The sequence below is a fragment of the Rattus rattus genome, chromosome 6 (genome assembly GCF_011064425.1).
Source record: "Rattus rattus isolate New Zealand chromosome 6, Rrattus_CSIRO_v1, whole genome shotgun sequence".
In the NCBI taxonomy this organism is placed as follows: domain Eukaryota; kingdom Metazoa; phylum Chordata; class Mammalia; order Rodentia; family Muridae; genus Rattus; species Rattus rattus.
The window spans coordinates 147,656,233-147,672,101 of NC_046159.1; the positions used below are offsets into that span (position 1 = coordinate 147,656,233).

The following is a 15,869-nucleotide window of genomic DNA, read 5'->3' on the forward strand; positions in this document are numbered from 1 at the left end:
ATAATACGTTTTGGTGAGAAACAGTGAATATCTCTCCTACTCAAAGAAAACCATTCTGAAGACAACTGAACAAAAATGAGAGTGCCCAGAGGAATCCACAAGAGAAATACAAACAAACTATTATAAACTCTTCTCGTCTTCAGTAAATGTCAACGAAAAACTAAAAGACAGAGCTGATAAATCTTCCGCACTTACAGTGAAAATTGCAAGACTGGTCATATCTAATCAGTGTGATCCTTGGCAATAGACAGTGATGAAGGCGTGCTACCAAAGATAATCTACTCTGCTCTCACCTGTAAAGCACGTCTGTGCTCCTTCATAGAAACAAACATCTCATTTTCCTCACCTCAAAATACAGGGATTGCTATTTCAGAAAAAAAAAAAAAAAAAAAAAAAAAAAAAAAGGCTTTCCAGTGTGTCTTTGCATGTGCTCCTCCTTGGTTGTAGAGTAGCTTTTCTTCACTGCTTTCTAGAAACCTCTTACTCTGTTACAATACTCAGCTCAAATGTTCCTTCCTCACCTGCAGGCTCTCCTCACTTCATCTTTATAACCTCCAGAGTAATTGCAAGGGGCTTAGAGTGGTTTAAAGTCTATGTAGACACAAGGCAGCCTGAAACACAGACAGACAGAGGAGAACAGATCATGGGAGACCACACCTTCTCTGTGAAGCCATAACCTGGGAAAGCTGAGGGTATCAGAAATAAAAGCTGATAGCAGGAGGGGGCGGTTGCTGGGTGCATCTATGGTCACATACACGATTCCAGAGCCTCAGACGTGCGATTACCCATAAAGCCACACACTTCCTCAGAGTACGTACTCCTAAGGCTAAGCCTGCGGATCTTACAGGAAAGGTTTCAAAAGAGTTCTTTCCAAGACAGGCATGAAAATCAAATGGCTTCTCATAAAACTGCTTGCGCTGTCCCTGAATCATCAAAAACCCAGGCTCTCAAAGGCTCTAAAGCTTTTCTTCTTACAGCCACCGTAGGATCTGATTCCCAATACTGGGAACGTGGGTTTAGTTTGGTTCGGTTTTCTGAGGTGAGGCTTCACTTTGTAGCCCAGGTTGACTTTGAACTCCCCACGTAGCTTAGTAGCTTAGTGAGCGTCTTACCTCCGTCATGAGGATCCTCTTGCCTCAGTGCTCCCCCTGGGGTTACAGGCCTGAACGGCTCCAACCCACTTACATAAATGAATCTGCAGGTTTTCAGTGGCCATAATTGGAACTGCTACAAAAGTACAATTTCTGGTTTACTTCCTCTCCTTAATCTCAGCCTGTGCCATTATATTAAACAGAGATTAAATAGTCGGTGCGGCTGACATTTCAAGAGTTTCAAAATAATTTTAAATAATTCAAAACATTCCTCTAAATTTCCTCCCAAAATAAGATTCGGTTATATCTAGAATATTTTGCCTCATCTAGTATTCATTCAGTGTAATTTATGCATTTATCATTTATTCATCCGACAAGTGCTCTGAGAGTGTCGAATGAATAAATGATAAATTAATTACTTAGAATGATCTTGACCACAGTCCCAACACTGTACCTTTCCTCTTTGGACTCTTACATATGTGCTGTTTTGTGGACTTTGTAGTTCGGGGGTCAAACTCTGGGCTTCACATGGTCAAGCTCAGTAAATGGCCTAGCACTAGGCAGTCCTCACCCAGCCCTGTATTCGGGAACCTGCTAAGTGAGTAATTAGAGAAACGATGAATGTGAATTTTTGACGATAGTAGTGACAGTGCCTGGTGGAAAGTATGCTGTGGGTGACAGGAGGGAGCCCACCACAGAGAGAGCCTCGGCCTGCACCTAGCCTGCTGCAGTCCAGGCCGGCTGCTGTCCCACCATGCAGCTTCCTTCCTGTCTTCCAGCTTCTTTCCCAGGCACTGGCTTCTCTGCAGAGCGTCCCACTTAGCTCTGAAACTCTGATTCATGTCTTTAAATAGCCGGTATTTTCCTGCCCCAAAGATAAGCAAACTCATGCTGTTTTCATTACTCCGGGTTCAGTGGCTGTTTTAGTCTAGGCCCAAAAACAAATAATGAGATCATGTCGGTGCAGAAATGTTGTTGTTTTGTTTTCTTGCCGTGTAGCTCTGCCTGGCTGTCCTAGTACTCACTGCGTAGTCCAGCCCAGCCTCATTGCAGCAATCCTCCTGCCTTCAGCAGGCCAAGCGCTAGACTGAAGTATCTAAACTTGTGAGCCAAAATAAACCTTTTGTCTTTTTAAGGTAATTACTTCTGGCATTTTATTCTGGTAACAGCAGATGAGCTTGTGGGCACAGAAGTATCTATATGTTATGGCTTGAGTATAAAATGGCTGTAAATGTTCATCTGCTGAATTTTTATTGTCTAACTAATGGGCTATTGATATTACTGGATGGGGGAAATATAATATCACCAGTGAATTAATCTGCCGGCAAATTCAGAGGTGAGAATACCATTCGAAAAGGGCCTGGCTGGAGGCATCAGGTCACTGCTCACCTTTGAAGGGACTATCTTGTCCCTTGACCCCTTCCTATCTCTCTCTACCTCCTGCCTACTGTGCAGTGATCCACTGTTCTATCACCTTCCCCGCCATGATGTTTGAACCTTGCCTTAAGACCACAGCAATGGAGCCTGCCAACCATTGTCTGAAACTTTTCCTGCTGAGAGCCACAAGCAAGTTGTCTGTCTTGAGTGGTTTTGCCCAGGTGTTTTGTAGGGTTGGCAAAATGCTAGTAAGACTCTAATATCTGTGTTCTATAGAAAACACTTGAGCGGTTTCTGAACAGCCTGGAGAAGTCAAGGAAGACAGCAGAAGAGCGGAGAGTGCCCAACTGTGTATCTGTTACTTCACTGACTTCCGGAGCTTCAGACTGACTTCTGTCCTTTAGATGTCTTGAGTAAGGCATTCTGGGCAGACACCCGGCCTCAGTTATGTGCCTACAGCTGTAGTGCCATCCCCTGAGTCAGACCCACGCCGACAAACTTAGTGTCTTACCGCGCGAGCAGCGTCTCCAAAGTCGATTTTCAACCTCCCCATGGCTCTAATGATGGCAATGATGGACTGGATGGTGTTGCTGTAGACCACTGCTTTGTACTGCTTACACTCCTCCTCTGAGTAGCCAGCCTCGTGGATAATTCTACAGAGATCCAAGGGAAATAAGAACACTTCCTGACAGAAGTCACTCAGAGCCATAAAAAAAATGTATTTAATGTCTTCCATTTACTTACTTCATCTGCTTCACAATTGTGCTCTTCCCGGATTCACCAGCACCTGGAAAATAAAATAGAGATTTTTCTAATCCAGTATCAGTGCTTAAGTATCTCCAGCTCCCAAAACACGTGAGTGTTCACATCCAGCATGCACACAGGGACACACACACACACACACACACACACACACACACACACACACACAGACACACACACACACATACACACAGACCCGCACGTAGACAGACACACATGCACACAGACACACACACAGACACACACACAGACACACACATAGATAGACACACACACACACACACACACACACATCAGCAGGCATGTGTGTGTGAATCCACCACACATGTCACTTAAAAGTGACTCTTGTATTAAAACAAGACAGAAAGCAGCAGCGCCATAGGATTCACAGTACACAGAGCTGAGGTATAGTGCACAATCACCATCAGTAGGAAGTGATCTCAGAACCAACCTCCTTCACTTTCCCCTCCCTTCCTTCCCTCCCTGCACCTTCCTTCCTGTTCTTTCCTGTGGTGCCGGGGATCAAACTCTGGGCCTCACAAACTCAAGGCAAGTAAATGTTCTAGCATGAAGCAACACCCATCCAGTCCTGAACTTAGGAATTTACTAAGTGAGTTGATTTTAACCATTCTTACAATGCGTATTTACATGAAACGATGAATGTTCACTTCTTCATGAAAGCAGGAATCACTTTACTATATACAGCTCTCTTAACAATATTTTATACATCTTAACACGAATAAAACAATAAAACTTAACATGAACTTTGTTGCCAACCATAAGAGTTCTCATATTTAACTCTATTTTTCTATTATTTCATAATACTTCATTTGAATATCATAAAACTCAGCTCTAAAGCATTTTTTAAAAAAATCCATTCTTTGGCTGGACATGGTAGCTCACAGCCCTAACACCAGCACTTCTGAGGTTGAGGAAGAATACTGACACAAGTTCAAAGAGACCCTGGGCTAGTGAGTTTCAAGGTAGTGAGAGAGACCCACAAAACCAAAACCATGAAGATGTAAAGAAGCCAACTTCCTACTGCAAATGGCAGTATTGGAAATTGTTTCATTCATTATTTTGTTCCACACTGGTAGACATTTTGCCTGCTGGGCAAACATCTTAATATTAACTCTTGGCTCCTTTGAAGCAGGACAGTTGAAGCCACTCGAGGGACAGGAGAGAAATAGTTAAAAGCACTTGCCAAGTTCACAGAGGACCCAAACTAGACCGCTCACAACCAAGGGGATTCAGTGCCCTCTTCTGACCTCTGAAGGCACCAGGCATGCATGTGGTACATATTCATACATGCAAGCAAAAGATTGAGGGGTATAAAATAAATATTTTTAAAAAAAGAAAATCCAGGGAGCTGGAGAGATGGCTCAGCAATTAAGAGTACCCCCATGTTTGATTCTCATCACCCACATAGGATCACAACCATCCTAACCCTAGTGCCAAAAGGTTTGAAGCCCTCTTCTGACACCCACAGATACCAAGCACTCACATAGTACCTGTACATACAGGCGAAATTCTCATACCCCCAAAATAAATAAACCTAGAGTGAGGAGGAAGAGGGGAGAAGGAGGAAGGGGACAAAGGAGAAAAGGATAGAAGAGAGAAGAGGGATGAAACAGGAGGAGATGAGTGAGTAGGAGGAAGGGGCTGCCATGCCCATGGTAGCCCCAGCCCCCAGGGTATGCAGAGAAGGCTCAGCAGTTAAGAGCAGGTGTTGTTCTTGCAGAAGACCCTGCTCCCTAGCCCTCACATGGTGGCTTACAACCCATAACAGCAGCTCCAGGGAACTCGGGATGGTCTTCGGACCTCTGTGGATATCAGGCACACACAGGGTACATTAACAGACGTGTGTGTGTGTGTGTGTGTGTGTGTGTGTGTGTGTGTGTGTGTGTATGCTCATATATATATATATATATATGTATATATACATACATATATGCTCATATATATAATGCAAAAAATTTAAAATTCAGAAAAAAAATTAAAGGAGATACATGAAGAAGATTTAAATAGTAAAGATTAATAACAAGGCCCCTGCATCCCATGCCAAGATGACTTGCTGATCCTGGGGCTGCCGCAATGTGTCAGAGTTTTCTCTCTTCCTTTCACAGAAGTCCCAAACCCAGGAACTATTCTCCAAACTGCCCAGTGTTTGCTACCTACAAAAGGTTTCCTCGGGAGCTGGAGTCCAGCTTTATGTCATACTGCTATACTACCATTCCAAAGGAAATGGCACACGCACACCCCTAATTCTCAATCCATTCTAGCTGCTCCCGTGGTACATTACACCAAACAAACTGTTCTAAGTGTCTGACTGTTGAGAACAGCCGATCAGAGAACACAGGGATATCTGACCACCCCACTCCTTTGTGCTCTCCTTGACATGACCGCACACTGGGAAGACCTCTGTTCCTGTTTGAGAAAGCCTGGGTCTCGTATTTGGTAAGCCCCATTCTCTTGTTTTCCTAGGGGTGTCCCGGGGTACTTTGTGTTGAGCATCACTGAAGAACAGAGTCCCAAGAATCCCTAGTGCTGATCACATCACATTCCTTCAAACATTACGCCCCCTACGCTCTCCCCCAAACATTGTTCTGCTTCCTCTTGCCACCCGAGATCTTCTAGCAACCACCGAACTCCAAACTCACGTCCCCTGCCAGGCCTCCGCGTGTCCCACACTTGACACCTGCTGCCTTCCCTGTGTCTGATTCTCCTGGAGTTCTCTGCAGGTATCATAGTAGACCAACTGCAAGGCAGAAAAGCTGCCCAATTTCCTGACGATTTTAGAACTCAGATGCTACACTTCGGCATTGCCTTTGACACCACAGAAGAGAAGAAGACACTGAAATAGCTACACACACACACACACACACACACACACACACACACACACACACACACACGGCATCTGAATACAAGTTGTAGTTAAATGGCATATTTGAGACATCTCAGGAGAAAACTGCCTAAGGTTTACTAGGTGTTTGATATTCAAGCGAATTTCACAAGATACCCTCACATTAAATAGGAAAGCGGCATTTGGATAAACAATAGGAGTATTCTTCCTTTATAGACAGACAGCCTTTGAATCTTTCATGGCATCGGCCCATAAAAAACAATTCCAAGATAAACAACCCATCATTTACTGTCCACAACAGGGGCATGGCTCTATGGAAGGCACAATGGCAGGCATTATGGCCCACACGTTTCCCTCACCCAGGGGTGGTCCCCCTAGGAGCAAAGTCCTGGGAGGGCCAACTGTTAAAGGCCCCTGTGCTTCTGGAATACAGAGGGCAGCTGCCGTGCTGAGGTAGGACATGTTAGAATCTAGGATCCAGACACAGGGGATACTCCACAGTCACAAAGACCTTTGGTGAGCTTTCCTGGTCTGTGTTGTGGGTGAAACAATTCAAAGGCCAGAGAAAGCTTCAAGTGATGGAAGCCTGTGAGGTTTGAGGAACCCCCATCCGCCTCCCGCTCTCCCTCCCCACAAAGAAAAAAGTCAAGAGGATTGAATGAGCGGATTAGGTGACTATGCATACATCAATTAGAACTCTCAAATCTCACAGTGGATGTTATTAAGATTATCTATCTTTAAATTCTAATTCACTCTTTAATCTCTTAAAATCATCGATATCACGAGGTACCTGGCATATTTTGCAAGGAGCATCCTATGGCTACTGGTTCCAAAAACATCATCTATGTAGGTTGACAGTGGAGGTACCATTGTATCAACTGGCACCTCCTCTTTTTGCCAATGATTATGTCTCTGCACAATTGCTATCTAGAGGCAGAAACCCTGAACAACAACAACAACAACAACAACAACAGCAACAGCAACAGCAACAAAACTTTCAAAACTCAGCAATTATTTTTTGTTTGTTTACTTGTTTGTTTTGAGACAGGGTCTCTGTGTAGCCTTGGCTGTCCTGGAACTTGCTCTGTAAACCAGACTGAGAACTCAAGAGATTCCCCTGCCTCTGCCTCTGTCTCTGCCTCTGCCTCTGCCTCTGTCCCTGCCTCCCAAGTGCTGAGATCAAAGGCATGTGCCACCGTGGTTTTTTAGCTTTCAGTTCTCACTTCTGTGCAGCAAGTCCCCACAAGAAAATTACAGATGTTTCCTGCTGTAGGTTTCAGCATTGCAAATACTGACATTGTTTCCTTACAGCACCAAGGAAACAGGTTAAAAGTTGTTCTGTGCAAAATCCAGCCAGGCTTGAGAGGCCAGCAGAAGCAGTATTTATAAAAATCAAAGAACCACCATAACAGAACCCTGTAAAGAGACCCGAGAAAGGGCTACTTTTCCCAGGAAGTACTCCACCACCTCGAGACTTGAACTTTTCGCTTGAACCTAGACTGAGATAAGAAAAATCAATTGGCCTGACTCTATCAAGTGCAGCTTGAAGGAGAACATGAAATGCCCACATAGAAAGTAGCAGTCAGAAGTTTCAAGTGTGGGTGCATTTGGGTCATAAGGCCCAAGGTGACTCTGGTCACAGTGAAGTAAGACGTACGAGGAGAAAGAGGAAGAGCAGTGAGTCCCAGAGGGCAGAGGATATGGGCAGACAAGCCTGGGCCACAGTGGGCCTGTGAAGCTAAATGTGGGTGCACTGAGGAGAACCCTGCCCCTCGGGCGGCCTCCTTTGAGGAGGAAATGACTGGCAAAACACTGTATTTCCTGGAGGCAATGCTGAGCCCGGCAGGTGTGTGAAGTGGAGCTTAGCAGAAAATGACTGCAGAGACAGACGCTGAAGGAGTGTCACCGATAAGGAGGAACCCAGGACACAGAGGGGCCGCCTGGAGGTGGACGTTCCCACCAACACGGCTGCCTACCTCGGGGATGCAACCCAGGAAGAGTGCACTGAGGACAGTGAACAGGAAAACCTAAAAATAGGGAGTCCCGGGTCAAATAACTGCCTGAGTCCAATTCCTTGAACAAAATTATGGGTTTTATCACCAGAGAAATGACCACCTTGTCTGTGTTTGCCCCTAACTTTGTTAAAAAGAGTAACCCGAGAATGTTACATTTTTAAGCCTAGCAAAATCTAAAACCAAATGGAAAGTGCTCCTGACTTCAGACAAGTTTTTGTGGGTTTTTTTTTTTTTTTTTTGGGGGGATGGGTGGATGGGAGGCAACCATGCGTAGAAACAGCTATAGCCCAGGATGGCCTCCCATTACTTGTAGCCAAGGCTAATCTTAAATGTTCGATCCTTCAGCCTCCTCCTCCAGAGCGCTGGTGAACACCACCAGTCCTAATGTTATGTGGTTCTGGGATAGAACCCAGGTGCAGTCCCCACAGTGGAACCTGGACCTTCATGCGGACGGTCAGCTGCACCCAGCACCTTCATAGAGAACCATTTGTCCAAGTTCTCTGTTTATGACTATTCTTCCACCACGGTTCCCCGCGGCAGGCTGTAGGCCAGGAGTCATCAGATGCTGCTCAGCTGCTAACTTGGAGATCCTGTCAGGCCGTCAGTGAACGCCAGGCACTACTACTGCTACGTTCAACAAATTCAAATATTTAACTTGAATAAAAGTAAACTAAACTTTAAGTTAAAATGGAATAAAACTCAACTAAACAGCCCTGCAGATGCTCTGCTTGAGAGCTCAGAAAATGAGGGGATGGAGATAAAGACTGTAAACAAAGGAGGACTCGCTGTCAGAGACAAGGAATCATAGGGTTGCCGCACCTCGAAAAGACAGGAGGGACAATTCCCTCCTTCCTCTCCCAGAGAGAATTTATTTTAGAAAAACTATAATTAGAAGGGCTTTTCTCTCTTTGAAACACTCTCTCTCTCTCTCTTTCTCTGTGTGTGTTTCTGTCTCTCTGTCTCTGTGTGTGTCTCTGTCTCTGTCTCTCTCTTTCTCTGTGTGTCTCTGTCTCTCTCTCTCTGTCTCTGTGTGTGTCTGTCTCTGTCTCTCTGTCTATCTGTCTCTGTCTGTCTCTCTGTCTCTCTCTGTGTCTCTGTCTCTGTCTCTGTGTGTGTGTGTCTGTGTGTGTCTCTCTGTCTCTGTCTGTGTGTGTGTGTGTATGTGTGTGCGTGCACATGTGCTGGGTGATTTGTTATTAATTTTATTTCCTCAACAGTAGCAATAATCTATAATCTTTTCTATTTCGCTCTAAGAGCTCCAGATGCATTTGAATTACATTTACAATGTGTCTGACAGTCTAGGATGGAAGAATAATTTGATAATGACTGTAAACACAAAATCTTAAAAAGAAACTCAAAAGAAGCCATGTTTTCAATTAATATAAAATTATTCACCAGTGCGTTCATGGCAGAGAAGTAGCACATCATCAGAGCCATGGAGAACAAATAGAAAGGAAGGCATCTGCATGCTTGCCACAGCGTCAGACACACAGTCAAGATCTTCCGTGAATCGCACTGTAGGTAGGTAGGTGGATCAAGAAAACATGACGAAGACATTCATTCCTCTGTGTGTGTGTGTGTGTGTGTGTGTGTGTGTGTGTGTGTGTGTACCCGGCTGTGTGGGTGTGTGTGGATGTGTGTTTATGTGCTTATGTATGTATCTGAAATATATTGGGAACAGATCTAAAATATCCTCACCACAAAAACATAATGGTAAGTATACAATGCTAGGTATTTTAATTAGACTAATTTAAACAGAGAGAGAGAGAGAGAGAGAGAGAGAGAGAGAGAACATATTAGACACTGTAATCATACATTTTCACATTTATCTAACACACACATGTATATTATATTTAAACCAGGAAGAAGCAAAAGTGACCCTACGGACACCTTAATCTTGGGAGCTTCGGTCTCCGGAAGTGTAAATGAATAGTGTGTGGATTTTAAAGACTGAATATGCTTGCTAGAGAAGCACACACAGATTGATCAAAGCACCGTGTGTAGTACTTGCTGCTCACTCCTGGAATCTTTGTCAAACCATGTAATTCAGCAACTGAGCGGGCAGGCCAGATAACATCACAGGTCTCATGACCCTCAAGATGACGGTGAAGAAGAATGGGGGACTGGAGGCTATAGGCGTGTTCCTGTCAATGTCTGCAACGGTTTTTTAATCTTGTCTTTCTCTTTGCACAGCAATAAAAATAGCTTATTCTATTTCATTCTGAGTCACTTTCATGACTCCATGAGAATCAGATAATATCAGACTCTATCAAGTTGGTGTTTGTGGGTTTTTTTAAACAAGCATCAAACACCATGCACTGTATTTGGATCAGTGGTCAATCCCCTAACCACTGATCAACACATATAGGCTCGTGTATTTTCAGCTGGACTGCCAGTATATATTGCTAGGAGTGAAAGTCCTTATGTTTGTAGGTCTCATAGCAAACATCAGATAAATATAAATACATTTGTGCACCTTAGAAAAATAATCTCTTTGGATATAGGATTACCTCCCTCCCCAGGCTACAGGTGCAAATCAGGTTCCTCACATTTTCTTGACATTAAACTTAGCTTGAAATATCAAGGTACTAAAAGAATGGCATTAAAACTTCATCCCCTGAAACCATTTTGCATGGTCAAATGACGGCGAGAACCAGCATAAAAGGTTGAGACCAAAAGCAGTCCCCGAGAAACTGTGAGAATGAAAAGATTCGCTTCTCCGCGTTTAAGCTCTGGGGGTGGGTGCTCAGAAGGTTCCTCTACAGCCCAGACTCCCACTCCCTACACAGTCGCAGCTGACCTTGGACTGCTGACCGTTCTTCCTCTGCTTTCCATAGACTGGAAAAGCAGTTGTCTGCCTCCACATCTGGTTCTGTTGATGCTCTTTCAATCTATTCAACTAATCCATCACCTAGCTTGAGGAGCTCTTGAGCGTATAAACCAAGAGTGATGTCAGCAAAGGAGGGAGCCTATTACTATGCTGTGACACCAAGGGTAAATCTAACTTGTTTCCCAAATTTGCTACTAAATGCTAATATAGTCTATAAAGTATGTTCCTGTCATGTACTGAGCCATGGTTTTACCCTTTGGCAAATTGCTTAATTAAAGATCTGGATTCCCGTAACTCATTTCTGCATTTAACACATTATTTTGGTTGAAGAATACAAAGAAAGCTGATTTTTCACACACTTGTGCAGTTAGAAAAGGGGAGGGTACTTTAACAGCACTTGGTTGTCTTTGATTCTGTATCAAAACTTTGTAATGGATGGTTTCTCCTTTTATTTATCTATTTGTATTTTGTATACAAATACAATGTATTTAGGTCTTATCTACCTTGGTAACTTCTTATAGTTTGTTAGAACAAAGTCTGAAGCCATCTCTGTGAGCTTCTCATATTTTTTGTATATTAAAATTCTTTGCTTTATCTTGTAATCTTAAGGTGGATGTTTTTTAATAAAACCTGGATCTCTGGTTTACACAGAATTAGATAGCTGACCCGTTTCATTATTCAAATTTTAAATCCTCTACCATTGTGTATAATTTCATCAGAGATGATGCTGTGGGAAGACCAATGCCAGTGATGAGTATTTTTCTGCCTTAAAAACCGAGATGTTACTGCTCACTGCACCACTTGCTGTTTCCCCTGTAGTGAAAGGCTAAGTGTCAGTTTCCCAACCCAGACTAACTATAACTAGTTGCCCTTGCGAGTAAAAATGGTCTCCAAGAAAAGCAGGGTGAGTCCACTTCACAAACCAACTGTAGTTAGGCCTTTCTTAGGAAAACCATCATGCTTTGGGACATAGCAAAGACACTTTGGTATGCTTATTTAGTCATACAGAGTATTAAGGAAGTACGCATGGTGAGACATACTTACAATTTCAATTTCAGCATTCTGGACTACAGAGCAAGATCTTGCACAAAACAATACCAACCACATAATAGTAATGATATATGCAATTAAAAGTAAATAGTTAATAAAAAGAGACTCTTGCATCTTTGACTTCCTGTTTTAACCAGAATATGAAATCAGGCTATGAAATATCTTGTAACTACTAATACAGACTTAATACCCTCTATGGCGCCGGTATCCTGACCCATGTTGCTGTTACCAGTAACAGAGAAGCAGAAAGTCAACAAATATTAAATGAAGATTGTATGAAAACAGTATCCCAGAAAGCTCCACGCCCAGGGTCACCCCAGTGATTTAATGCCTTCTTTGCCCAACTGACTAAAAAGAGAACACATGCTTTCACCACTATGACATCCCAACCATCCAGGTGTATTTAGCGCACAGCAGCAGTAATTCAACAGGTCAAAGGGGAAGAAGAAACATGCCACAAAATATAAGAACATATAGTAGATGTGTGGTTTGCAGGAGGAGGCAAATACTGTGGGAGAGAAATGAAGAAGAGTTTGTTGGTAGCCTGTGTTGTGCGGCCTACTGGAAGACCTTCTTTCTCCAGTCTACTGAGACAGTGGTGGGTAGTGTGACAGGAAGGGTAGTCCAGGGTAGAATGCTTCCCTTGCAAGCACAAGGCTCCAAACTTGGTCCTAGCAAAGCATAAAGTTGGGCATATGGCCATGAGCTGGCCGCTGTGTCCTTCATGTGCTCCCCTGCTGTTAAATAGAACCACATCGCACTTGTCTCCAGAGATTTAGTCACATTCAGGAAGAGCAAATGTGTCCTTCCATGTGAGAGTGCCTATTCATAGAGACATTGTCTACAGTGTGGATTAAGGCAATGCCTGCAGAGGAGGGAGCAATGAGGTGGCAGGAGCCTGGGTCTCTAGATGACAGACAGTAAGGTCGAACATCTCGAGGTGACACAGCATCTTCTTTAGGTTTCTTTGATACAAGAATTTGACTTTCGGGCAGACATTTGTTCTAGAATTTGCCAAATGCTCTGTATGTTGAAAGGATAAATGAAACAACCAGATAATAAGGAAATATTCCTAATGGACAAAGATCAAAATAGACATTTTTCTAGGCAGTGGAATATCAGCTGCTAATAAAAAACTGCCAATATTAACAAAGCCCAGCATCTGATAAGGAGTCCTGTGGTGAGGGTGGGGTGGGGGTGGAGAAGTGGATCAATGGTTAAAAGCACTTGCTACATCTTCAGAGTATCTTGTTCTTTCCCAGCATCCAATGGGAGGCTCACATTTGTCTGTAACTCCAGTTCTAGGAAATAAGATATCCTCTTCGGGCCATAGGCACCTGGCACACTATGAGGCCTACATATACAGGTAAACACTCAGACACATAAAATAAATCTTAGAAGAGGAAGCAGAAGCAAAATACTCATCATCATCATCATCATCACCACCACCACCACCACCACCACCACCACCACACCATCCTTGGTAGTACAGATATCACCTACTTCCCAAGAGTATTAAAGGACTCCAAATGATATGTTTATTCAATACATATGTATCATAGTTACGACTTTGATGTTAAGAATACAGCATTACATTCAAAGGTGTAGGATGATGTCATCAGGTAAAGGCAAGTACAAGATAGAACAAGGCCTGTCATTGGACAAGAAAGGAAGGATGGGCGGGAGAAAAGTTTTAGAGAGAGAAGGAGACTGTAGAGAGGGGCAGCCAAGAGAACATGAAGGCGGATGTTAAGTCTCCTCTCTGCATATTTACAGGTTGTTATAAATACTCTTAAGGATTTTGTGTGTCTAGATGGGCAAACTGTATGTTATCTACGTGGGCAATTATATCTTATCAATTGGATCAGAGGTTACTGTGTTGTGTGTTCTTTCATGTGACGATTTAAGTTCAAGAGAGTATGTGGTTGCTGGAGACACTGGGCTGCCGTGGAGTTGGGATGTATATTTCTCACATGGTGGCAACCTGCCTTGGGAACTAGATAGGTAGAGAGATTGCTGCCAGGCTCAGAGAGAAGCCATCGGCAATGTGATATGGAGCAGAGTGGGTGAGACGCTTTGCTGACTGAGAAGAAGATGTCTACCAGACATCTTGTGGGCACTGCAGTGCTGGACCTAGTGAGGGGTAAAAGAGAGCATTATATTTTTTATAATTTTAAAGCAACACAAATGATAAACAGCAAAGTGATAAGGACTCACTGAAAGAAAGCAATGAACATGAAAATTGAAAACTATTTATAGATATATGTATCAGACAATAAGAAACTTATAAGGGAATAAGAGACTTATAAGGAGATATAGTGCAACAGTATTTATATCTGAGTAATGTTATTTTACTCATCAAACGTCTGCAGTTTCACACTTTTTACACTGTACATAAGACTGAGTCAAAATTATATAATTTATTTAGAAAAATCCAGTCCCATCTCTCCCATGATTAAAATTGAATAAAACCATCCTCTTTAAACTCATTTGCATCTACCTGCCTTCCCGTCTCAGCACCCAGGACAGACATCTCACACTCTCGTTGTAAAAAAAATTACTTTTATTCTCAAAACCTCATGATCATCCTTGACTCCATTATCCCCCTACCCTCGTTCCCAAGCTGAGCCCTTTAACAAACTGGGTCCAGAAAAAGTAACTGACATGGTGAGTGCCAGAGCCTTGATCGGGCTTCCGTTTTCCCATTCGAGGCAGCTCTCAGGAACTGTGACAACCGTGTTGACAGCACTGAGCTGGGACATGGTGCAACACAGCAGTAGAAGGGACAGCTACCTCAAGGCTGGACAGGGCAGCTGAGGGGTGGCAAGGGTGTGAAGACAGACAGGCTCTGAGCAAGCTTATGCCACAGCACCAGAGACCTTAGACACCCACCAAGACGAGAGGAGGCCATGTGTACCACGTATTAGGTGGAGGTTATCCTTGCTGGGGGGAAAAAACCCTCAAGCCACTACCTTTTTCTTCCTTCTTTTTCTCCCTTCAAAACCATCCCTGTCCTCCACATCAGTGATGGAGTGGGGGTGGGGGGTAACACAAAACGGAATGGTTTTTACTGCAACATCACACCGACTGTTCACATGACTGGGCTTTACCAAGGTAATTCATTTTAAACATTTCTTTCAGGTTTTTTTCCCCTACTAATCAGCAGGTGACAATCTGATTATAAACTAAATTCGGGTGCTATTTTCTTCTACATGAAAGTTATAATGCAAATTGACTTCTGTAATTCTAGTTATTAAGATAAAAGTAATAGACTTTTGAAGGATATTTAGAAAGAGTCCTGGGTGTCACACTTTCGCTCTGCCTTCTTCATGAGGTGGCTCCCATCTCAATTGTGAGTTGACGCCATCCCTATGTGAGCTTTGCGATGGGTGGAAAGAAGCAAGGAGATGAAATGAAACAAATGCCCTTTCCTAACAAAAGCAAAAACCCCAAAGTTCCCATCGCTTCTTATGGCATCTCCATGGCTACATGTTGTTCCAACTGCCCTTGGCTTCAACTAAGACTCAAAAATATATTCACTAGGTGTGTGGTGATCACAAAACAGCTAATGACCACTAGCTATAGTGGGTAACCAAAGTCTTAGGTGTGTGTAACCTCACGCTCCCCCTTCCCCTCTGTCTCATTGTTACACTAAGAATTATGCAATCCAATATATGCAGAATACAGCAGTTGATGCAGTGTCCAATATGGATTCCATCTTGTGGGGCGGGCTGTCAGTCAAATCAGGTATTGGTTGGTTATGCCCACAAGCTTTCTGTCCCCACTGCAATAGCCTGTCTTGGAGGCGGGACAGCACTAGAGATCAAAGAGTTTGTGGCTGGGTTGGTGTTTACATTTCTCCTTTAGTACAGTCCTTT

At 43.4% G+C, this 15,869-nt stretch overlaps 1 protein-coding gene across 1 annotated transcript in view; it reads right to left on the reverse strand.

Moving 5' to 3' along the window:
• The window catches only part of Gnai1 (G protein subunit alpha i1), an 82,219-nt gene that overhangs the window by 27,219 nt on the left and 39,131 nt on the right, over positions 1 to 15,869 (reverse strand). Inside the window, exons 2-3 of the mRNA XM_032907058.1 lie at positions 3,213 to 3,255; positions 2,980 to 3,121 (exon numbers count right to left, since the gene is read on the reverse strand). Coding sequence (XP_032762949.1) covers positions 2,980 to 3,121; positions 3,213 to 3,255 — 185 coding nt within the window. The remainder of the gene's footprint in view (positions 1 to 2,979; positions 3,122 to 3,212; positions 3,256 to 15,869) is intronic.